Source organism: Populus trichocarpa, chromosome 6 (genome assembly GCF_000002775.5).
Source record: "Populus trichocarpa isolate Nisqually-1 chromosome 6, P.trichocarpa_v4.1, whole genome shotgun sequence".
Lineage (NCBI taxonomy): Eukaryota > Viridiplantae > Streptophyta > Magnoliopsida > Malpighiales > Salicaceae > Populus > Populus trichocarpa.
In genome coordinates, this window is record NC_037290.2 from 21,372,959 (window position 1) to 21,398,243 (window position 25,285).

Sequence of the window (25,285 nt, forward strand, 5' to 3'; positions counted from 1 at the left end):
TTTTTTTCCCTCTTTTGTGTTCTCTTTTAAAAGCTGTTTCCAATTATCCGATTCTCAAACTATTCATATATATATATATATGGAAGCACAGATATATTTCATGTTCGATGAGATCCAAAATGTTTCTAATAGCATGATATTTGACTAGCATCTGTTGCTTTAAATACTGACTTGTTATGATGGGGAAATGAATATTTTGATCTCTACTACTTAGTCTCTTTGATTAAGAATTTAAAACAGGGTTTACATGTTAATCAATTAATTAAGAAACCGAGGAGGCAAAGGCACCGGTGTTAGCACTACGTAATTTTCGATGAAGTTTTTGAAATATATAGAGTGTGACGATGGATATCGATTAAAACTCTTAGATTTAACTCTAAGCTCTCGACGACAACAACAACAACAAATGTAAAATTTTAAAATCCTCTTCCATTTTATTTATCTCCCACATGCACATATATAATCTCAACTTGAAGTCCTTAATCACTTGGCTGTCTACTGTAATTAAACAATATTGTTGGCATAAATATTATTAGAGAAATAGCTTTGTAAAGAAGAAAATCACATGAGAGCATATATTAAATACAAGGAAATTTGAAAATATAGTATATATGTTCAAAGCTTGTGGACTTGTTAGGGAGGAAAATGCTGCAGATGGCAAGGATATGAGTGAAAGAAACACGCCAAATTATGTGCTGGAATTGCACCCATCAATTGAAAATGACTATGGCTATCTTATTTAAAACCAACGGCTGTCAATTGTGATTAACCCCATCTTGTCAGTGCTTTGAATGGTCGATTTTGCTCCATCAAAGCGGTTACACTTGCGTGTCTGTGAATTGTGTTGCATGGTTTCACCTAGCTCTCATGGCCATAGAATAACAACTCATTTATAACACTGTGCCTTTGAAGATAGCTCCAATAATATAATACTATTGTTTATAAATAAATAAAAAAAAATTTTTTCTCATATTTTTAGCAGGGTTCATGCTATAAAAAAGTAGCAAGTAAGATTTTTCCATAAATAGCAAGATCGTAATTATTAGAATATATATTTCCATGGATCATTTCCCTTGTCTAATTCTCTAATGCACCGAAAGGAACGTGATGTCAACCCTAACAGTACGTTTCCATGAAGGCTCGTGCAAGTTTCCTACTCATTTGCACCTTACCAGAGAGAGGGAGGGAAATCGTAAAAATAAAAATTTACCATATACAAATTTATTTTCTTACATTAACTGCCATGTGCAAATTTAGCAAAAGAAATGGAACAGAGAAGTAAGTAATTAAGAAGCATCATCTATTGATTAATATTTTTAATCCCATTTTCAGCTTCTAATGAAGTTAAACAGGGACTAATTATATCAGCCCCATTTTCTAATGAGGATACACAGCAAGGAGTAGAAGAAGAATCATCATCAGATGTAGAAGAAGTGTATAAAGACAAAGGAGAAGAAGGAGAATGATGAGAAGAAGAACAAAAATCATGATGATGTTGAGTAGTGCTAGTACTAGTAATAGAAGAAGAGGAGGAAGAAGAAGAAGCAAAAGCAAGACCAACAAGCAAATCTACAAAAGCACTAACGATGTACCCATGATTGCTCTCTCCATTCACTTTCAAGTAGCAAGACAAAAGCTCTTCAAGGCCTTCCCAGTCTGTTAAACCATGAGCCTCAACCATCTCCTCCATTGACTTCTTGAAATCCAAATAAGGGTCTTGAGATTCCATTGACAGCACCACAGTTTCTTTAAATGGAAACTCATCACCTGCCTTAGCTTCTTCCAAGATTGAATTAGTCTCTCCTGGTTCAAAGAACAGCCTCTCTGACCTTAAACCTCTGATTACTGTCTCTATAGGGTCAATAGCTCCTGACTGATCATCTGATGCTGTTGAGAAGCTAGCTGATTCACAAGATTTGGTGAACCATGACTCAGGTGTGCTGTCCACCACATCATTGTTAGTAGCATCTAAGAAAGCTGAGTTGATGGTCTTGAACATGCCATCACTTGTTCTAAAACTAAAAGAGAGGGTTCTTGGTTGGTGACAATAAGTAGGCCAAGGCCATAAAGGCCTTTTTGATTGATCTGTGTTTGTATTAATCTTGGAGAGAAAAGGGAGCTTCATTTTCTTGCCCATCAGCTGGTTTGTTTTAAATTTTTGCCTAAGATCGATGTGCTTTAAGAGAGAAATGTAAGTTTGGTTTAAATGATCTTTGGCGGCGGTGAGAAATGAAAAACTTTGTAGAGCTTCTTTATGGGTTTGTAATTCATAGAGGCAGCTGGGTTATGAGAGCAGATTTTAAACAAGTGGTGAATAAGAAATGCAGAGAGGAGGGAGAGGGAGGGAGGGAAAGGGGACTAGCCGAGTAGGGGAGGCTGGTGGGGACATGTACATTTTCTTGGTTGTGTATTAAATTTTGAGCTTTTGAAGTAAATGTCTTTCAGTTGAAGCCATTGAAAATTATGGCACCTTTTCTCATTAAATAGAGTTATCTACTACCATATCTCTTTTCCTTTTACACAATCGTCCTGTCTTTCCAGCCTTTGTAGTTCAATTACGTGACCTAGCTAAGCTTTGCTGTTTTCTTGTGAAAGATTTTGAATATATTTGAGTGTTGAAACTTTTCAAATGATCTAATAAGCTTTTGACAATCAATCATTAAGTTCATAATTGCTGGTGAGCAGTATAAATTTCCATTTATTCCCTATGCGGGTAGTTAATTATTAATTAAGAGGGAATCTTAATTATCAATTCCACAAGAAGAAATCATGAACTCCTCAAACCAAAACCATAGATTGCAGAAACTAATAAGCTAGAACAATATCATATCCGTCCCAATGTTGACGCCGAAACCAATGGCTTTCGACTAGCTGGTTCAGCATACAACCTTCACATTGACGCAGTGTCAAGAAATTAACTCCAGCTGTTTACATGAAATAGAGGGACAATTTATTTACTTCGTACAGTGCGGTCGTTTTCTCTCATATTCGTGAGGGATTTTTTTTATAGATAGTAATTTTTAGAGAACAGCTCTGTGTAGCCATGTTTGTAGTACCTGCCTCGTTGCCCATATGCATTAGAGACCTTGTTATCGTGCGTGGAACCCAAATAATCAAAATGGGATAATTGCAAGAAGGTGTGATTACCCTTAAAATTAGCATTGCATCTTTTTATAAAATATATCGAATTCAAACCCCCTTTTTTTTGTTTTTTTTTTTTTACAATGAACTTCACATGAAATTAAGTGTAAAAGAAGAGAGAAACATCAGAGACATACATACTTCATTGAATAATTTTCTAAATATTTGATATGCATTTGCTTATAACGATCCCTTGAACACCACTAGAAAATTGATTTGCATAAACCAAATTTTTCGTCGATGTTAAAGTTGTGCTTATCACCGATCAATTTACTAAAAAAATATATTTTGTAAGCTAGTGTCTTGTGAAGAATTTTAGATCTGTCAGTAATTACATCATAAATTTTTGACAGAAATATTTTATCGTTATTAGCATCGGAAAGTACAAACAAAAAACTTTCGTTTGATAATTCCATTGCAATTAGACAACTTTTTTGATAGTGAAAGTAGTTTCTAAATATATTTCTTTCTAGAAGTCATTTGTAGTTCGATTGATTCTGTGAATATAATGTGTATTCTATTTTCAAACCTTCTTTTATAATTTTTTTAAAAAACTATTTGATTCTCGAGTGTGTATTTATGTTAACTAAAATAACTCGAAAGAAGAAATTTAAGTACGAAGGGAAGCAAAATTAAGTTGAAAGAAAAGAAAAGGCAGTACAAAACAAAAACAATTAACAAACGGAGCTCGTAGGGATTAAAATCGTTTGCAAGTGCTGTAACAAATAACACTAATATTTCACGTGCTCTCCATATGCGTTCCAGGGAATAGATTGAGACTTGAGAGTGACAGAGTTATTTTGTTTCTTCGCCCATTTGATAGATTGGCGAGCTTTTGTGTTCTCAGTATATGGCGCCTCCGACAGAGAGAACCCAACTTGTTTCTTGGTTTTTGCATCAACTGGTTTTTCAGTAGATTATTCTTTAGCCCTTGAATTTTGAATGCAATGTAACCATTATCTTATTAAAATTCATACCTATTGATTTTCCTTTAAACCCCAGTACGATGGTTTTTCTCCAAGAAATTATATCGTTAAATGGTACATTGGGGGATCGACAGGAAAAACAATTGTATGTTTTCATAAGGCATTGGTTTCAAGGATTAAATTATGGTGTTCCAAATATGAAGGACCAAGTTATGATCACATTCAAAGCCAGGGATTAAAAAACAATTCTACTCGATGGTTTTTGCAGCTTGGCTTGCCCTAATGCTGTTTAGCGATTATAATGGCTACAAGTTTTAAGATATTCCAATGCTACAGCTTAAACCTTGAACGTTCCTTTTGGTGAATTATGTTCTTAAGCTTCAAATTTAAAACGAATATTGCAGTGTTTTTTAAGGGGTATCCGCTAGCTAATTACGTAAATTGTGGTTGTTCATCACATGTGTGATACGTGAATCAAAATGACTTTGAGCAAACCGATATTTTCCCCCTAATTTATTAATTGTACAATACATTAAAGTATACGTAAACACTGCCCACATAATGCATCACGTACGGGGACCATGTTGTATTTAATCTTATGGTGGTCCCTTGTGTTATCCAGTGCTATCAACATTATTTCCTTAGTCATTTTGATGTTCAAAATCTTACACACATAAGTCGCCCTCAGAATTTTAGGTATAAGGTTACAACCACATGGCAACCCAACAAATACAGAGCGGCATTCTGCCCCACTTCGCTTCACACAGAATGTTTTGTAGTTCATGCATGCATATGAACTCTGCTAATTTGTTTCTCGTGCACTAGATGAGATTGTGTCCGTGTTCGCTTATAAAATCTGGTTGGGATACAGATATGGGATATTAATTTTGTGTATTGTTTTAAACATTAAATGAAGCTGAACCGTTGTGACTTGTGAGGCAAATATGTAACCTAGTAGTTTTTCTTACTTTAATTCAAGGGAACGAAATGTATTTCAGGGGTGGGAATGGTGTATAATATAATTTAAAAGATTATTGTCTTTTACGGAATGGTAGGGGACCTTATCCCTTACTCCCATGTTCAAGGGGACCATTCTTTAATGAAATAATCCTAGTATACCTCAATTTATGCAATAAAAAAATCTATTGAAAAATTTAAATTTAATAGGTCTAAAAAATTCTTTGAATATCCAAAAACTCACAGTCTCAAGCAACATGCTCGGGTCCAGATCCTATGGACTTAGCCTTAAGGAAGACTCAATCTTGGGAATAACCCAGCTTTCATGGGCTCAATCTTGAAAAAGAGCACAACATCTAAGAATTTTATATCTATCATATGGAACCTTTTTACTAACCCAATACATCTTGAATCATATACTCATACCTCTAGGTATATAAAAGTCTTCTAAGAGCTTATCATATTTCTATTAATATTAACATTGTGTAAGGGATATTTATCCCTTATATATGTTATCAGGAGCAAATGATACTCTAACCCCTCAATTCAAGAAACATGACAAGGTTCAGGGGCTATATATACCTCTTGAACCGCTAGGTAAAGGGTTCAAAATCTTTATTTTCTATTGCATATATATTTTTAGAGCACCCCTCTCTAAAATATCACTGCAGCCTCTCTTTTAAAATATACTTAAGCATCTAAGAGTTTTCAAAAAAAAAATTACCAAATAGGATATTTTGCAAGAACTAGAAACCAGGCTCCAAGTACCAGGCAGCAACCACTTTAGTTATGGAAAATAAATCATATTGCTATAACCAAAAGATTAATCGATTATCCAACACATAAATCTTGCTTCTAAGCTACTTGGATTTTTTGAGACCTCATCAATTGGCGTTGTCTATGGAAAAATGATTAAAAAAAAAATCATTGATTATTCTTTCAAAACTATTTTATTGTCATCCCCAAACACCATCAAAGATAAATAATCAAGACACTACTAGAATAGAATGTGTCACGGATCTCCCTATAGTTATTGGCATATATGCTCCATCAGAGCTTTATCAACTCTTTAATAAGGAGTAGGAAAGGCTATACAATAATTTGATTGTCCTAAGTCAGAGTATGACTTGTTTTTACTTGCCCATGGACTTAGTAAGACAAGCAAATTTAGGCTATGTGTTTGCCAACTTCATGAATGTAATTAGAGCCTCAAGATTTTGAAAAGCTTTCAACAAGTATAGATGGAATGTTGGTTTAAACCGTAAAACATCTCAAGTATCTTTAGCAACCATCCAACAAAAAAGAAAAAGTCTACCTTACATCTGACACTCTGATCAAATGAAAATTTATCATAGCTAATAGGAACAAGAATGTAAGTTTCTTGTATATGAATGACTTATTCAAAATTACTTTTTATTTTTTTCAATTGATGTCTAATGGCCTCTTATCAACTTCCTAAAGAAAGAACTGACTTGGGCAATAGCCCCACAACCTTCTAAGGATGGGATTGACTTAGTCTTCCTAATGTCATTACACAATTTACCTTGGAAGGGGTCGTCATGGTCTCCCCAGTGCAATTGCACAATTTACCTTGGAAGAGATTGACTTAATCATCATAGTGCAATTGTACAATTTACCTAGGAAGAGATTGACCACCCTAATGTGATTGCACAACTCTCCAATGATAGGATAGACACAACAACTCTCCTTAAAAATGATGGATTTGAAGTCTCCCTAGTGTGATAACATAACTCTCTTTGGAAGGGATGAATCTAAAGTCTCCCTAGTGTGATAGCACAATTCTCTTTAGAAGAGATGAATCTGAAGCTTCACTGGTGTGATAGCACAACTCTCCTTGAAATGGATGCATTTGAAGCCTCCCTAGTGCAATCACGTAGCTCTTATTGGAATGGATGGATTTGAAGCCTTCCTAGTGCAATTGCATAACTCTCTATAGGTTCGCCCCCTCCGCCCCTTAGAAATTTTTCAAAGTATGGGTGTAGAAATAGGCTCATGCCCTCCATCCCTTAGAAATTTTGTAAGTATGGGTGTCATGATGGGTTCCCTTCAGCCACTTAGAAATTTTCTAAGTATAAGGCTCATCTTTATAGGGTTCCCTTCAACCTCTTAGAGAATTTTCTAAGCATAGGTTAACTCTTTTTAGGTTTTCCGAAATTTTTTTCTAAGTATAGGCGTCGACATGGGTCTATCCCTTCCGCCTCTTAAAATTTTTTCTAAGTATAGGGTCCTTCTCATTGGGTTTCCCCGCCCATTATAAAACTTTTCTGATCAGTATGAGTTCCTCCATGGTTCCCCTCTACATACATGCTTAGAAATTCATTTTTAACTATGGTGTATGCCTATACACATGGGCTCTTTAGTATATTACCCAGGGTTTCCACCCTTCTTCTCATATGAAGAGAATTCGACAAATTCATCGTATCAAATATTTTTACAAAGTCTTTGCATATAAATATCATAAAGATTTGGAGGCTACTGATAAACTAAACTTAACAAGCCTGAAATCCCTTTAAATGCCCCAAAACCCACGATCTCAAGCAATGTGCCCAGGCTCAACCCCCATGAGCTTAACCTTGGGAAGAGCTCGACCTTTATGAGCTCATCTTTGGGGAAGAGCTTAGTATTTAAGAGTCCTCTATCTACCATAAATGAGCTTTTTAGTGACCAATATATTTTGGATGCTACTCTCTCTACACCCCTAGTTGTATAGAAATCATATAAGGGCCTACCATATTTCTATTAACATTAATGTAGTGTAAGGGATATGTATCCTTTATTGATGCTATCAGGAGGAAACGGTACGTTAACCTTTCCATTCAAGCAACATGACATGATTCGGTCATCAAATTAAGATATGTGAGTGAATCATAAGTTCATTGGATAAGATGATCTGAGTTATTAAAATCCTCCTTACTCTTGGATAACAAAAAATAAAATAAAGAACAAAAATTAGAGGCAAAGTTTACTCAATCATTTAATTCAAGGTACATTAATAAACTTTAGTATAAACTAGACATTTGTTCATGCTTCGCAAGGGGACAATGACACATCAATTGTGCTAAGTGTGTTTGCAAAAACGACTATGTGAAGTGTGTTTTAAATAACTGCTTAATGAGCCAATAAAAATTTGTTCTATGAAGAAATATTAAAGAAATTGCAGTAAGGTGAACCAAGCAAGAACTATAATTTATAAGCCATAATATGAACATAAATTCTTGTCGAGGAAAAGGCACAATTATGAGAATTAAAAAGGAAATAAAGAAAGCTTGGAGTTGGTTGCATTGGAGGCAATCTAATTATCTCGTTCATGCAGCAAAGTTAGAATAATGGTCTTGTCTGTGTTGAACTTGCGAGACGTTCTTAAAGCCAAAAAAGAGCCTTACAATGATGGCATTTGAATGTTTTATTACCAAAATCAACATACTAAAATGAAAGCCCTAACATTAAAAAAAAAAACCATAATAAGCGTTATGAATATGAAAAATAATTTATTAAAAGCAATATGAACAAAGTTCACTAAAAGGATTGTAAAGGAAAGAGATTAAGCAAATCATTCCATACATTTTATGTTTCTTTGATAAGAAAATTGTCCATAAGCATCTTGGATTGGTGGATTTGCTAAATTATGGCTTATGGAACTGCTTAATGAATGCATATAATTTATGACATCACCATCCCTTGAATTGAGATTCGAATTTGAAGCCTCAAAAATAAAGAGTAATGATTCAGAATGAGACCTAATTTGATCTTCAAGCATCATTTAGTGATTAAAAAATTTTGAACAACCTCTTTCATGTAATGGTATATGTGATTGATCATATGAGTGACCTTGAAAATAAACCTTGTTGCTCAAACTTGAAGCATGAATAAAAAAGGCATTATGATAAGAGTCATAATTAAGGAAGTTTAGCGGCTTAAATTTTCAATGTTTAAATAAGCACATTTATTACTCTTTTTTTTTTTTTTTGCATTTGACCCTTTTTCCTTTGGTTATTGATTTTTTTTTAAAAAAATAGTCTTTATATGATGTGTTTATGAGGATTTAAAGTTGATAATTTGTTTTAATTTGTTTTTTATATAATTATTCATGGTATCAAAAAAATATCATAGCATCGGGTTGGTATCGGAATAGTATCTCAGCATCGCGGTATGGTTTATTTTTTAAAAAGTTTAGTTAAATAAAAAATAATTTTAAAAAAAAAACTAGGTTATTAAACTTTGGTGAGTTAATGACCCAGTTTGTGAGTTTGGCGAGGTAACCTTAGTTGTCCCGGTTTGCAGGTTTAGCGGAGTATTTTTTTTATGTAATTGAACTTAATTATCTTAATTATGTGATCATCTATTTTTTTTTATCATATGATTAAAAAAAAATAGTTTCAAAAAACCACGTTATTAAACTTTAGAAAATTCATGGGCATGTTGATAAGTATGGCGAGTTTAACTTTTTTTAAAAAAAATTCTTTTTTATATTTTATCATTTGATATTAGACTGATTGAGAATGAGATTTCATAATTTATTTTGTTTTGCATTCTATGAGGTTATCTTAGGCTAAAAAAAAGTTTCGGTATTGGTTTTACGCTTGATTTTTTATTGTCTATTTTTGTTATCGTATAGTTAAATAAACAATAGTTTAGCAAAAAAAAACAAGTTATTAATCTCAATTTATTCCATTACTCGATTTGTGGGATAGATGTGTTAACCCGGGTTACCCAATTCACAGGTTTACCCATCAAACCTAATATATATTTTTTTAGTTTTTGGTCTTTTAATTTTTCTATTTTTTTATTTCACTCTTCTTCAATATTGGATTGATTGAAAAATAGAACTCGCGGTTTGTTTTTTTTATTTTCTATAAGATTATCACGATCTCAAATAAATATTATTTTCAGGGTTGGTGCTCGATTTTAAAAGCATCTAATGTTATCATAAAATTAAATAAAAATAATTTACAAAAACAATAAAGTTATTAAACTCATTGAAGTCCGTTACTCAGATCGCAAGGTGACCGAGGTCGATCCAATCTGGTATCGTCTTAATATTTAAAAAAAATTATTGTCTTGAAGTTTTTAAAAGCTATGTCATGTTTTTACCGGTTATTCAAGTTGGCTTTGGACCGATTAAATTGAATAATTCACTTTGAATCAGCTCTCACATGGTTTAATTCGAAACTCAAATTAAGCAAGAAGCCGAGTTGACATGTTTTAAGATCGAACCTCTTGATTGGATTTAATTATACTATTAAAAAATCTTCATATTTTTAATATTTTTTTAAGTTTTTAAAAAATAATAGTCGAACCATAGTAGTGAAGAGCGGAAGAATATTCTTGTTTTCTATTAATTGTTTTCTAATAATTACTTTTTTAATGATAAATCATTTGTAAATATGCACCAAGAATATAAGGAAATTTTTTTTTCGAAATTATGACTGATTTCATTGTCACGAAGCTCAGCTCAAGTGGGTTGATTGACACCATGTAACTATTTATGAGTTAAGTTTTCAAGGTGCAAGAGTCGAGTTAATGAGAATGTGGTCCTAGCGCTTAACATATTTTCTAACATCATAAAAAAAAAATTATATATAAAAAAAAATCAATGTTTGTTTTTAATAAAATAATATATATACACACACGCAAACAAAACACTAACGTTACTATTCAAAACCAAGGCTGTGATTTCATAGCAAACTCATTTAACATTTATATATACCTATAAATAAAAACCTATAGAATTAAGCATCTAATACAAATTAGAAAAAAGCATTCAAAAATGGATTATAATAGAATAAATCATCTTCAAATGATTACATGTATAGAATAAATCAACTTTATGTTTCATGCAATTTACTAAAAAATTAAAGAATGTGCAGTTAGCTTCTAATATCATTTAAAATAGCTTTAGCTTCCAATTAACCTCACAATATCCTTTTTATAAAGAAACAAAGCATTCAAACCTATTCATATTAATATCAAGCCTATAATTAGTAAATGTAGTCAATTAAATCATTATTTACAACAATACACAATAGCATAACTCACTAACCTTGACTCTTGTAAGAGTTTCAACAATTAATAAATGAATATTATGTTGTTTGGAGAATTACGCATCATAATTTTTTTTTTTTGTTGGATTATATACTAGTCTTATGGATTTAGTTTTTTTTCTCTCGATTTCAACCTTCAATGTTAGATCTATTGGAAGTGGAGTTTTTTTTATTTCCTTGCGATTTCTTTCTATGAATTTATCTCAATCTTATGACCTAAGTCATGGGTTTAATAGGTTAACTCGGGTCGATTCCGGTTATTTTTTGGGATATTTTTTTCTAATTGATTTTTTTCGATTTCATATTTCAACATTGGATTAGTTGAAAACTAGACTTCGTAATTTATTTTTAATTTTCTTTCTATGAGATTATCTAGATATCATGACTCAGGTCACGAATTTGGTAAGACAACTCAGGTTGACTGTGTTAATTTTGTTGTCCTCTTAAAATTGAATATTTTTTAATTGCGCCTCATAATTTTCTTATTTTCTTTCTATGAGTTTATCTCGATCTCATAATCAAAGTCATATTTTTGGCAGGTTAACCCATGTTGACTCGATTCATTTTTTAGGTCCTTTTTTAATTGAATTTTTAATTTCACCAAGACAACTCAATGTTTTTTTAGTTTTTTTTTTTCAATTTCATCCTTCAATATTAGGCTTTTTTTGGAATTAGGTTTTGTTTTTTTTAATTTGCTTGAGTTATCTCGGTCTCATGGATTTAGTTTTTTTTCTTGATTTCAGCCTTCATCATTAGATCTATTGGAAATAGAGCTTTGCAATTTTTTATTTTTTTTTATAAAATTATCTTGGTCTCATGATCTAGATCACGAGTTTAAGGTTGACTTGACTTGGATCGATTAAAAATGTCGTTGTCTTTTTTAGTTGTTGTTTTTTTGTTTTTTTTTTAATTTCATCCTTCAACATTGAGTTTGTTAGATATTGGACTTCATAGTTTTTTCTTATTTTCTTTTCATGAGGTTATCACGATCTCATTACCTGGGTTGTTGGTTTGTAGGTTGACCCGGGTAGTTTTTGTTATTATTTTTTTTTTCAATTTCATCCTTCAGTATTAGGTTGGTTATGAATTGACCTTCATAATTTATTTTGATTTATTTTCTATAAAGCTATTATTGTTTCATGATTGGAGTCAAAGATTTGACAGGTTAATTTGGATGGATCAAAAATATCATTATCTCAATATTAAAAAAATATCATCCAATATATCTCCTTATCAATATTTTCTTAAAAAAAATTGTTTAACATGATAACATTTTAAGTTCATAATTAAATGCTTTTATTAAAAACCACGTTAAAAATAATTAAATAATTTTTTACATTAAAAAAATTGATTCAAGTAAAGCGCTCAGAGAGCTTGGCCTGAATTGAGCGAGTAACGTATAGACTTGCCAACTTAAACCAGCCAACGACCATCGAGGTTGTCTGGTAATTGACATAGACATGCGTGCAAGTTTATCCAGAACAAGAAGCCAACTCCCTCGTAAAAGAACCATCAGAGACGTCCCGTTCTTACATCGAACTGCATGTGGTCAGCTAGTCGAGGTACCAAGAAGTAATGCCAATCACCAATCATCATGGTTTTCTTTTTCACTGTAGACTGCCGAAATTTGCATCCACGATTCATTGTTCAATGAACAGGACAGGTTCCTTCGTATAATTAATATTTTAAAGCAACCTAACACTTTGTTTCTGTCGCGGCATGAGAAACATTATTGACCTATTTACACTAGATCTGCACTTGGTCGTTAGTTAAAGGTGCAGCATTGTCTGAGATTATTATATGTATTCTCCACAGCTAAGGGATATGACCTACGCATGATTTCATAGGGCCTGGCCCTCGGCCAGCGCTCGCCTTCTGAAACCAGTCACAGTTCAAATAAGTAAATTACATTTGATGGGAAGCTCAACGTTTCTCTCTCAAGTTCATAACAAATTTGATTCCTTGAGGAAGAAAATGTCGAGAGAATCAACAAAAAAATGCTTTCTAGCCTCCATGCATGCTAGCGTGATTCCAACGTCAAATGTTGAAGCTTTCACTCGAACTCTTGAAGGAAATTAACTCAATGACGCGGAGTATTGCGTGACTAAAGTTAAAAGTCTTCTTAATAATATTCTTAAAATAAACTAGATATCTCTATTTTATATTATTATTAAAAAAAAATTATGAAAAATAATTCATAATTAAACTTATTTTTTATAGAAAAAAATTTCTAATTAAAACTTATTTAAGTAATAGAATCTTTCTAGCATTAGAATTCCTAAATAATAATTCAAAATTAATTATTAAAATCCAAAATTAATTAGAAAAATAATTAAAACAACAACTTCAAGCTTCATATTAAATTCTTCTAGATTTCTTCATGGACTTCTCTTTAGGCTTGGTCTTGTCTATCTAGTTCATAAATATGGTTATAACACGCTTCACGTCAATCCACTCTGCTTGTGAAAGACTCGATCTCAAGTCATCTCCAAGATCTAGATAAAAAAAGTCGATCATCTTAGACAGGATAAATATCTAACACATTAAAAGTTTTGGAAATACTCATGTTATCAAGTAAATCGATAACATAAGCATTGTCACTAATCTTCTTTAGGATGTTGTAAGTGTTAGGGGTGACCAAAAAAAATTAAAAAACCAATTTAATCGAGACAACAAAAAAAATAACCATGAAAACCGAACCATGAAAAACACCGATTAAACCGATTAGAATATTTAGAAAAATATCTGGTTCGGTTCGGTTTCCGGTTTTGTAATGCTTAAACTGGACAACCCGAACCGAACCGAACCGTTTCGGTTTAGAAATAAAAAAACGTTTTCTATCCATTAACCCTAGCAGACTAATTTCATTCACACTTCACAATTCACACAGTCGCCCCCTCCTTCTAAAACAAGTATAAATAGCATATTTTCTTCTAACCCTAAACTTCATCATTCCCAGTCGCCCCCTCTCCCTGCTCTCTGTTTCTCATCTCTCAAATTTGTCTTCTTCTCCTCGTATAGCAAAAATCTCTTTTTCAAAAACCTATTATTCTGTGCATCTTTGCAATCAATCAATCTCCCTAGCTTCAAATCAATTAGTGATAAATCCTAACTATTAGATTCCATGAGAGAATTCTAATGATTAAACCTAGATTCCATTGACGAATTGGAGGCAATCATGCAATAAGAAGAGCCTACTACTAGTTTACTTCAATCAATACCAACACAACTACCACCAAACATCCCCGCACCTGTTTTGTTTACCATGAAAGGGTTTTCTTAGGATTTCAGAGAAACCAAGATCTAAATACTCTGCACTCTCAACAGTTTTTGTATCACATCCTATCGATGTTTTTCTTGTCTCTCATCTCTCAAATATGTATTCTTCTCCTCCATGCTCTTTGATGATTTTACATTTCAATAACTTTTGATTTTCTCTTTGTTTTTTTGCAGTCAAATTACTTCTTTTCTTTCCTTTCCTTTTGTTTTGTGTATTTTTTTGTTGGGTTTAACTTCTGGGCAAGGAGATCAAAACAAAAATTGGAGTTGATTTTCTAGAAAATGGAAGAAAGTACAAAAATAAAAGTGTTGAAAAATATGGTCAATAAAAAGCCCAGAAAAAACTCAACCAGGATAATTTCAATTTGAACCGGTTTGGAAGGGAAAAAAACCAAACCAAACCAAACCGAAATTAATTGGTTTGGACCGGTTTTCGGTTCGGTTCAAAAACTAAAAAATATATAATTTTGGTTTGGTTGTTTATTTGGTCCAAAACCGGACCGAAAATGCTCAGCCCTAGTAAGTGTTGTACCCCCTCACGAGAGCGCGACGTCATGGCGACCATTCCCGAACAGGTTCAAAAGGTCTTTGGTTGGATAAGGAGTCATCACCTAATATTATGGTTACTAAAAACCATAACTAGTCTTTTAAAGATTATATGTAAGTGATTGGTTGTGTAAAGGAAAGATATAAATACTCCTAGTACGTCTTACTTGAGGTAAGCTGCATTGTTTTTCTTTGTTTGTGGTTGCTATGGGCAGATAGTGTTTCCATTTTTTATCATCCTACTATGGAGGGTTTACTACAATGAACAAACTCTGGTTTTTTAGGTCAAGAACTTAGTCTGAAAGGTTGAAATATCATCAATTATCATTGAGGCTTTTCTCCGGATAAACTTGTAAATTTTTTGCTACTGCATCATTCCAAATAATATTTAAGATAAAATTTCTTGCAGTTTATATCCTTATATTAAAAGTGAGTTGTATTACTTCTAGTGATATTTTGGATAATGACTTCAAATATCGATTTCTTTAGGGACTTATTTTGAGACTTGATATTGTCTATCTAGTTAATACAATACACGTCACTCAACCAGCTTTTAGGAAAGGGAATCCATGGTGCATGCAAACAAATTATAAAGCATGACAAACTGTGAGAGGACTCATATAGGTCCCAGGCGTTGTTTTTCTAACGCAGTTCTGACTCCTCTCTTCTCAGCTCTTGTCTAACCTGCACGTCTAGCCAAAATTATGAGTCATGATCACAAGGTGGTGGTAAATTTGATTCGTAGATGAAGGCCTGCCTCCAACCTGAATTTCCATAAAACGGCCATATGTTTGCCGGACCCTGGGGTCCGGTATTCCGTGATTGACCCACCATGAATGAGCACCCCCCCCCCCCCCCCCCCTCTCAAAAAAAAATGGCTTTGCTTATTACAAGAAGTAATCAATTGTCCTTAATCCCTAAGTTCCTAACTATAGAAATCTCAAACCGAAAAAAAAAAATTCTTAACCAAGAAAGATTGTGGACTGCATAATTGCACGAGAAATACACCTGACAGTGGGTACACAAAGAAATGCCTCGAAGAAAAATACTTCTCACTTATGTACCTGTGTGGATGTGGATGGCAAGACCTGAAAAAAAAAATCTAATTTGGATACACAAGAGTTGGCTTGAAGATGCCTCACCACTAAAACATGAAAAAGATTTTGATAGTTGCTCTTTAATATGCTCTTCTTGTGTTTGATAAAATTCCATTGCAAATCTATATATTGAAACAATTTTAGATGGCACTAAATACAATTTATATAGCATATGAGTCTTTACATCAATCTTGTTTTCAGGCTGTGTATATATATATATATTTTTCTGAAATAGCATCGAAGCTTGGCTCATGAACTTCATGTGTCAGGTCTATCTGTAAACTTTTTGATTGAATGATGGGGCAATATACATAACTCATTCGTGAGCATATGCCTTTGTATGTGGACAATAATATTACAATGACGGGATCTGTTTCTCTGGGGTACAATTATTCAGTTGAAAGAAACTAAGCAGTCAAAGGGGGTCGGACGCCCTTTCTCCACTTCAAAGCTTTGATATTTTTTGTTCTCCAGGCTTTGAAATTGTGTAGCAAATGTAGTATAATTTACTTCTTGCCAACGAATTCCGAAGCAGGTAAGCCAGACCTTTAGATAAAGTCACCAGCCAGCAGCTTTCAAGTCATCATGCTTTCTTGCATTGGTCCTAGACAAATCGACATCACGAACAGGATGCAGATTAGAAAACACATGCACGTCAGAAATCAAATATATATGAACCACAAATAAAGCTGTTCGTTCAAGTCTGTAGCTTTCAGAAAGTCCAGCTCAGAATAACAAGCTTATCAACTAGCAAGATTTACTACCAGTGGTCCTTCAGCTCTTTGGTAGTGGTCTCTTGGTATCTATTAAGAGGATATGGGTTCAGTTTTTAACAGGAGCAAGGAATTCAACTTATTTACAAAAGGTAGCCAAAGTTAGCTCCTCATCTTTGATGTGGTAGCAAGACCAATCCTCTGCCGAGGCAGGTTTTAAGCCCAGCTTTCCCTCCTTTCTAACACCAACAAACTAACCATTGAATGAGAATTCACTCTGCAAATTTACTGGGCTGCTAATTGCAATCACATGGACTTTCCTTCATCAACTGGACGCACTCCTTTAACGGATTTAAACTAGGGAGAACAAACACAATACTAAGATGTCACACTCGCACAGTACATGCATGTGGGAGTCCCTTTCTGTAATATGATGTAATAATACATGCATACAAACTCTCAACTTCAGAATTAATAATTCACACGAGCTATAATAGTTAGTCGCAATCAATAACTCTAGTAATCACATGGTGAGCCAACAATACAAAGGGGGGAGTTCTCAACTTATCATCACACAATTTACAGTGGTTTGTGGTTGTGTATGAAGTATACAAATCCATTGCTTCTTCCATTGTGATAAAAATAAATAATTTAATGTTTCAATAAGTTTGTAACACGCCGATACAATAGAGCTAGTCAATCTTCAGTGTAAGGAGCAAGACAATAAGTTGAGCAGAGAAGACCCAAGAACGGGTGTTCACCTTTTCAAGTAGGAAAAATTTGGTATTGTTCTTGGAAACAGTATTGTCTTCTATCCTGCTCTAAAAATCTCTGAAAGATACACTTTCAGTACACTAAATTGGATTCTTTGTGTTTCCAAGTCCATTAATTCCCAGAATTATAGCCCCAATGTTAGCTCTGAACAGTGCTGCCACTGTTTTTATCAAGGTAAGCAAGCACGTACATTGTTAAATTAAATTCAAACAAATAAAGTTCAACGCAGAAAAACATATATAGATTAACCAAAAGATTTAAACTTGAGAGCTACTATTAAAACTTGATCAAAGTGAAAAATGTGTTCAAAAAGTGATAAACCAACTTTCTAAGGATGAAAAAGGACGGATCAATCTACATTAATTCAATCGAACAATTCTAAACCATGCAAAACATTAGCGTACTTGTCTAATCCTCGATCATTATCTTTATCCTTGAAAAAATACTTATCTTTTATCTTCAAATAAGCATGCAATGTCAGCAAACTATCTGACCCGGCTTGATGACTCTTCCCTATAACCCGATCCACGCCCAGTTCCTTACATACCCGGTCCAATCCACCATATAAACCCGCACAAAACCTTATTATATGCTTTATATCATAAACCCTATCTCCAAAAAACACCCTCACTAATCCCAAGAACTCATTTAACCCCTCTGGCAACACTTTATGAGTCAAACATTTCACCAAGTAACCAAAATCATAAGCACAGTGAAACGTTACCCAACTCACTGACTGATTCAGCACGAGTCCACTCGACATCATCAACTCAGCGAATTTCACTGAGTCAATCCCGAGCTCCCGATTCTTCTCGAAATCAATTCCCTGCCGCCTCAACAACTCCACCGAGTCATGCGCATGTGCATCATGCGCCACGTCAAAATCCCTAAAATTGAATTCCCAAATGAAGCAGAGATCTTTAAAACCTAGATCGGGTAAATTCCCATCCTCGTCAGCGATCGTGAGTCCTATTTGGATCAGATTTAAGAGATCAACGTTGGCTTTGAGGCTCAAGTAGTGAGCGGTCGGGTCACGATGGCGGTTGTACGGATCTCCGGCGACAGGACGTACAACGATACCGGGAAACTCTGTGTCCATTGAGATTAACGGGTACCTGTCGATTTCGGATCGGATAAACTTGAATTCTTCTTCTAAATTGTCTGCCCAGACCGACCGGATCAAGACAGTCCTTGCAAGTTGCGGTCGTGGTGGTGGAGGCTGTGGCGGCGGTGGTTTATCAGAGTTTGACATGATTTGGATTCGATTATAAAATCAGGCATTCAAAGATTAAAAGTCCGGATCAAGATCGTTAGGGTTTCGTTCTTGTTCTTTTTAATTATTATTGATGTTGATTGATTTTATTTTTATTTGAAATTTTTTCCGTCGTGGTTTTTATAGAAAGGAGACGTGGGATCGTAACAGAGGGAGGCGATTTAATTAGCTAGGTTTTGCTGTTATTTGCTTTATTTAATTAGGAAAAAAAGAATCGAGAGTACAAGTTGTTATAGTGAGAAAGGTGCAAGCAATTTAAGCATGGCGTCTATTTTTGTTTTTTGTTTAATAATTTGTGTATATAATTATTATATATATAAAAAAAGGAGGAGGTGAGTCATGAATGCGGAGTGGAGCCCATGTTTCTGTTTGGGTTGAAATGACGTAAATGCCAGATGGATTGGATAATGTTGGTGACGTGTTTGTTAAGCTCCTATGGGCACATGGGAAAAAGCAGAAAATAGAAAACTACAGTGGGTATTACGTTAATATTTGTAGATATCACTCCGCCGCGGGTTGGGGTTTTTTTCCGATGTAAAAGAATGTTGCTTAGAAAAAATATTTAATGCCAATTGATAATTTAAATAAAATGAATAAAAAACCACAGTGATAATAAATAAATTAAGACAAAATGACATAAAAAATAAAAAGAACCCAATCTAATCCCTTTCAAATTATTAAACAATTCTGTTGATAGGCAAAATTAAATTAAAAAATAATCTAAAGAAACAACAATAAAAAAAAAAAAAATCCTTGTTAAATCAGGTTAACTTGCAAACTCTAGAACTATGGATATAAGAATAGGATAATCTTAAAGAAAAAAAAGCAAGAAAAAATCTAAAAATCAATTCCTATTAAATCAAATGAGAATGTGATAACTTCATAGAAAGTAAAATAAAAAACAAAATTGAAGCTCAATTTCAAGAAATAAAATATTAAAAAATAAAAAATAAGAAAAAATAATAATTAAAAAGGTTAAAAAAAATGATTTGGGCCCCACCTAGGTCAAGATTAACAATCATTAACTCAATCATGGTACCATGGTAATCGCATTTAAAAGCATATCAAATAAAATCATGAAACTCAATTATCAAATAATTTAATATTGAAAAATAAAAATGAAAAAAGAAATTTAATTAAAAAAAATAATGAAAAAAAATCAAGTCAATCCAGGTTAATTCGCTAACCCTGTGACCATGGGTATAAAATCATGAAAACCCAATAGAAAGGAAAGGGAAGAAAAACACGAAGTTCAACTTCCAATAAATTTGAATGATGAAATTGATTAAATCAATTTTAAAAAAAAAAATTCAACCCAACCCTGCATTAACATTTAAAATCCGTGACTCTAATCATGAACCTAAACTAAAATTGTAAAAAAATAACAAAGTAAAACTCTATAAAAAAAAATAATCAACTTAAAAAAAAAAACCAAAGTGGATGAACCTTCTAAATCTGGTCTAATCTTGAAAACTCACAACCCGTGAAATCTTGAACTATGTTCAATCAAGAAGCTTAATTTCCAACCAATTTCATTTTGAATGATGAAATCATAAAAATTATATCAATTTAAAAAACTTTCCAAAGCAAAAAAAAAGTAGCAATAAAAAAAATAGGAGTCAAATTTAATTGAAAATAAAATCTAATGAGGATGAAATTGTACAAAAAAAAACCTAAAGAATGACCCCCAAACAAAACAAATAGCAATAAAAAGATTGAAAACCAAATCTAAAAAATTAAGAATTATAAAAAGGTAAAATTAAAAAAATATATAATTTTATAGATTATTAAAAATAAATAAAAATAGTAATCAGAAAGAACATCAATGAAATATAAAGAAAAAAAATTGAAAAGACTAGTCTAAAATTTTGAAGAGAGGTTGTTTCAAGTGTAAAATAATCATTCAAACCATGCATTGAGCATCTTTGGTTAAAATTTGAATTAAAAAAAATCTTTAACTTGGCTTTTAAACACCACATTGAGTTATGCATCTCCTTCCCTCATCTCTGTATCTCGAAAGTAGTGGGTAAATTTATATCTTTAGAAAGTTCTACATCTCTTTAATTTTATAAGTGATCTCTTTGATTTTATAACTTGTAGTATTGAACTATTCTTTACGTGAGCGAACTGTTTCTACTCTGTATTTCCTACCTTTCCTATATCAAATATGCAAGGTATGAAGGCAAAGTAGCGATCCATTTGTTTTGAAGCAAGCAACGGATCAAATGTGAAAAATAAGTTGGAAGCTGAAAAATATGCGGTTTCCACTTGCCTCCTCTATTGTATTCACGACCCCTCGCCTCGTGCACAACTCCAGCCATCAAAATTCAAAAGTTTCATTCGGAGCCTAACAGTCCCTGTAAATTTTGGTATGCTAGCAAGAGCACCACAAATAAAAACTAGCAATTCTACAGCAATAGACACGCCCATAGCGCGCTCCCACCCCCCCATAGAGGCAATTATATGCTCATAAAGCTAAAACTAAATTACTGCTTGGTGGGTGTTTATAAATATTTGACACGCAGATAAATCCCATTAATCAAACAGCATCCCTTCAACACAGTTTCACGAAAGAAGACAGACAACAAGTCAATGAAGCCATGGGGAGGTAACCGGGGAAGCTTTTTTAGGGCATTCCCCAGAGACCAACACCGGATTACAAACTATATATGTAATATTGCAAAAGCAACATGCTCCATTATCTATATGACCTTGGAAGCTAGAAGTAGGTACCCTCAGGAGGCTGGACCAGCTTCCGGTTGTGTGGTGCTGTCATCTCCTTCTTCAGCTGTGTAAGGATGTCCTCCATAGTGTAATCTCGCTGCCAATTTGAGAGAAGTCCAAACTTTTTTGGTTCCACCTGCAGAAATAGCATGTTATCAACTTCTAATCATCCAATTCAACCAGACCATCCAAAAAACAATAAAATTGGGTTCAATGCCCATGATTATAGCATATAGACTAATGCTGATATAAAAATCAGCAGTGATGGATGAACCTGATCCAATCTGTGCAACTAACAAAAACAAGCATACAGATATCATGATGGAAAAAATCACTCCTCTGGTCCCCATTATTCGTCCAGTAAACAGAAAGAAGAAGAAAAAATTACTAATTAATTTATTAAATTAGACAAATATTATGTTTTACTTTTTACTTATATATCGTTTCAATCCCTACAAAATGATTAGAAAATACTAATGTTTTCAAACTTGGAAGGTAAACTAAAAATTTTACTGCTTTTGGTGATGGACTAACATTTTCGGATGGAAGGAGTACACAAGATACCAAGGCAGCTCTACAGCATGAAACAAACTGAAGTAATCACTACAAAATGGAATAAGATAAATATGCAAGTAGTGTGCAACTATACCACTCCAGTTTCATGGTTAACACAAGTCATATTGATCCGAGAATGAAAGCGAACACTTGGTGGCTTCTCCGGGTAATCTTTATCACAGAACAGCTTTAACTGATAAATTCGACCTTCATGTACAGTCTGACATAAAAAAGAAGCCATTGAAATTGTAAAGCATCCAGATTGGTTAGAAGCCAAGACACGCTAACACAAATGCCACAATATATTTCATTCAGCAGTAAGTATCAACCAAAACAAGATTTTTTTGTTCAATTCAATTGTTTGATTAAGCAGCTTATATCCTTGCCTTTAAACATGTTACAATTTAATCTGAGAAGTTCTCCCCTTTATTTCAGAGATTCCCTAAGCAAACTAAATCAAACAATTTTAAGTCAGTTAGCAAATTGATCTAGCATCACCTCAAACATGTAATACACCACCCTTTATCAATGGTCAGAGATACATCATTTGTGTTACAATTACTAACAAATGGAGCAAAATGACCTCATTGCCATGACTAGTGAAGGACAACATCTGTATTAAAGAAGTTTATAAAAAGAAAATACAAGTATGACCTTTTGTGATGCAAGTCACAAAGACTGTGTAGTCTAAAGCAAGCCTATTAATTAGACTACACCCAAAATCGAATCTTAAGCAGCCGCGTAGCAATAGCAAACCAAGTGTCCAACAAATTTTTTACGAGCCTATCCTTAAAATTACTAAAACCACAGGAAATTTGGACCTTTAGCAACAGCAAACCCAACATCCATACATATGCTATATTTCTTTTCAGTGTTTGAAATAATACTAGACCGGTATTATTGTCAAACTTGCTACATATACATGCAATTCCACAAGCATGATGTCTCATCCTATGGATAGTTTTTAACAATTACGAGTATAAAAATTAAGAAATTACATTGTGAGGACCGATTACAGTGCCAGTCCAAGAGCGCATGTAAATGTCATCTCCGTCATCCATTCCATAGCTTACTGTGCCATCCCCAATACCTTTTTCTCCACGTTCAAGTTCCTCAAGCAATCTGAAGTTCCGAGGGACTGCACAGAAACTCAAACACTCAATATCACCCAATCTTCTACATCAATGATAAGATAGAAAGCCAAAAAAAACTTAGAATTAAAATGCTAAACAAGTTCAAGCTCCAAAGTAATTGTTCAACATTTAGAGATTTTTACAAAGTCGCTACCAAACTCCATGGCTTTCATAAGCCAATAATAATTCCATGCCCGTTTAACGCATCTGCTAGTTTATATGTAAATGCCAAGGGCATAAAACAAACTGTTGAGAATCAAATGTCAACCCATCAATAACATCCTTGATAAATCAACTGCTCCAGATGCTTCCAGTTAGTAATGCAACAATCGGATCAAATATGGGTTCAGGCCAGCAAACTCTGGAAAAAAGCACTTTGACTATCTACATGATGTAAACATACTTATTAGGTCAGTCGCCTCTCACCATATAGACAGCTACCAGCTGCCACTGATTGTTTCTAACACACGCTGTCCAATATCTAACCTAAAATGTCGATATTCCATTTTATTTTCTAGACTCTAGTCTAAGCAACAATCAAAATTCATCTTGAAAAACAGACTTAAGAACCAGATGAGCGCTAGCTTCCCAATCTTTTTTGTAAATCCAAACATTCCCGCTTGAGCAAACTCAAATTCCAACAACATATTCAAAGTCACCACATGAACATTCTGCTCAAGTTTAAAACATTGCAAATGGTTCCATCACATCATCCAGATTTTAAGACTCTTTGATCAGAGAACAAAAGCTAAAATATCATCAGAGTGATGTCAAAGAAAAACACTAAACAGTTTAACTCAGCAACTAAACATTTTAAAAATTTGCAGAAACCTGCACATGCACAACCACACCTCAGTATCCACCAAACCAAGACCTACAGTGTTTCCACTTTCTTAAACTCCAAATTCTTCTGTTGCGCCTTATAAAAAAAAACACCAATAAGAGCAGAAACACCATTAAAACATCGTTAACTATTTCTTCTGCCCCAACCAGACAACAAACAACTCGTTGCCGATAATGAATCAGTCACAACCATGGACTAAGTCCTAAACATATGCTGAAGTGAATATGTTCAAATAACTCTCATCAAATTAGAACAGTAAATTTTACTTTCCATAAAACAACAAACCCTTGACAAGGTACTCAAGCAGAAGAGACCCACATAAAATTGCAATCGCCAAATTAAAAAATCCCATTAATTTGCCAAATAAAAACAACCCAGAAGCAGATTTAATTATAAAAAAAAAAGAGCACAATTAAAACCCCAAATAAATTCCATCATTAGCAGCTAACACATAATCCCAAATCAAAGAAGTAAACATAACCCAACAAAAAGACACATCAAGATAGATCGGGAACAGAATTTACAAGATATCAACAAAAAAGCATAAATCATAGGGGTGGGTTGTAAAAATAATCGATCAAGGGCTAACCCACGACACTGGATCCTCCTGAGCCAAGCGTCATGGATGGTTCACTATTGAGGTTTCTGTCTGTCGGTGTTGATGAGATCTGGTTGTAGCAAAAGGGAGAAAATAGGAGAGGGCGAGGAGTCAGAAATGGAGAGGAGAATCTTGGGAAAACTGAAGGCGACTTGGGCAAAGTGGAGAGAACAAGTTACAAGAAAAACAATAATAACCCTTACAAGGCTTGGTTCGGGTGGTAAGGGGATTAGTTGTTTCGGGTTTAAAAAGGTCCCACTAGAACAGTTTATCCATAGCTTGTTCATTTAAGGAAATCGAGGTCTTAGTGATTGGTCTGTTTGAACTTTCAAGATTTTAAGGTTAGTGTTTTGATAAATTTATGGTATTGATTTTTTAAGATTGTTTTTTAGTTATTTTTTAAAGTATTTTTTATTTATAAATATATTAAATTAATATTTTTTTATTTTTTAAAATTATTTTTGATATCAGTATTGTGATCTAAAAATATCAAAAAAATATTAATTTAAAATAAAAAAATAAAAAATAAATTAAATTTTTTCAAAAATATTTTTAAAACGTAAAAATAAACAGGATCACCTCTAAATATACTAAATTATTATGAAATTACATTTTAAAAATTATTTGGAGAAATTTAATTTTGATTTAAACCCGAGAATACTA

At 33.4% G+C, this 25,285-nt stretch overlaps 3 protein-coding genes across 4 annotated transcripts; all 3 read right to left on the reverse strand.

The window, feature by feature from the left end:
- Positions 1-1,279: 1,279 nt before the first annotated feature.
- On the reverse strand, positions 1,280-2,418 carry LOC7466006 (transcription repressor OFP13). The gene has a single exon (XM_002309361.3). It carries the CDS (start codon positions 2,135-2,137, stop codon positions 1,301-1,303), a length of 837 nt encoding a protein of 278 aa, XP_002309397.1. The 5' UTR covers positions 2,138-2,418; the 3' UTR covers positions 1,280-1,300.
- A 13,847-nt stretch (positions 2,419-16,265) lies between these two features.
- Positions 16,266-18,960, reverse strand: LOC7485296 (probable CCR4-associated factor 1 homolog 11). Its single transcript, XM_002309362.4, has 2 exons — positions 17,483-18,960; positions 16,266-16,612 (listed from the first exon to the last, which is right to left on the reverse strand). Exon 1 carries the CDS (start codon positions 18,745-18,747, stop codon positions 17,860-17,862), a length of 888 nt encoding a protein of 295 aa, XP_002309398.1. The 5' UTR covers positions 18,748-18,960; the 3' UTR covers positions 16,266-16,612; positions 17,483-17,859.
- Positions 18,961-21,269: 2,309 nt separating this feature from the next.
- LOC7485297 (ubiquitin-conjugating enzyme E2 variant 1D) lies at positions 21,270-24,864 on the reverse strand. 2 transcript variants are annotated; one of them, XM_002309363.4, is made up of 4 exons: positions 24,614-24,864; positions 23,046-23,185; positions 22,142-22,267; positions 21,270-21,628 (listed from the first exon to the last, which is right to left on the reverse strand). In XM_002309363.4, exons 1-4 carry the CDS (start codon positions 24,645-24,647, stop codon positions 21,488-21,490), a joined length of 441 nt encoding a protein of 146 aa, XP_002309399.1. In that variant the 5' UTR covers positions 24,648-24,864; the 3' UTR covers positions 21,270-21,487. The 2 variants fall into 2 exon arrangements, with proteins under 2 accessions (XP_002309399.1, XP_024460010.1); XM_024604242.2 differs by having other exon boundaries at positions 24,549-24,851.
- Positions 24,865-25,285: the final 421 nt, after the last annotated feature.

Excerpts from the sequence above, each read along its gene's own strand:
- LOC7485296 (XM_002309362.4), bottom strand. The coding sequence starts at position 18,747 with ATGTCAAACTCTGATAAACCACCGCCGCCACAGCCTCCACCACCACGA.
- LOC7466006 (XM_002309361.3), bottom strand. The coding sequence starts at position 2,137 with ATGGGCAAGAAAATGAAGCTCCCTTTTCTCTCCAAGATTAATACAAAC.
- LOC7485297 (XM_002309363.4), bottom strand. The coding sequence starts at position 24,647 with ATGACGCTTGGCTCAGGAGGATCCAGTGTCGTGG. Across the intron at positions 23,186-24,613 it reads AGGAGGATCCAGTGTCGTGG|TCCCTCGGAACTTCAGATTG; the intron begins GTTAGCCCTTGA and ends GTTTCTGTGCAG. Across the intron at positions 22,268-23,045 it reads CTGTAATCGGTCCTCACAAT|ACTGTACATGAAGGTCGAAT; the intron begins GTAATTTCTTAA and ends TTTTTATGTCAG.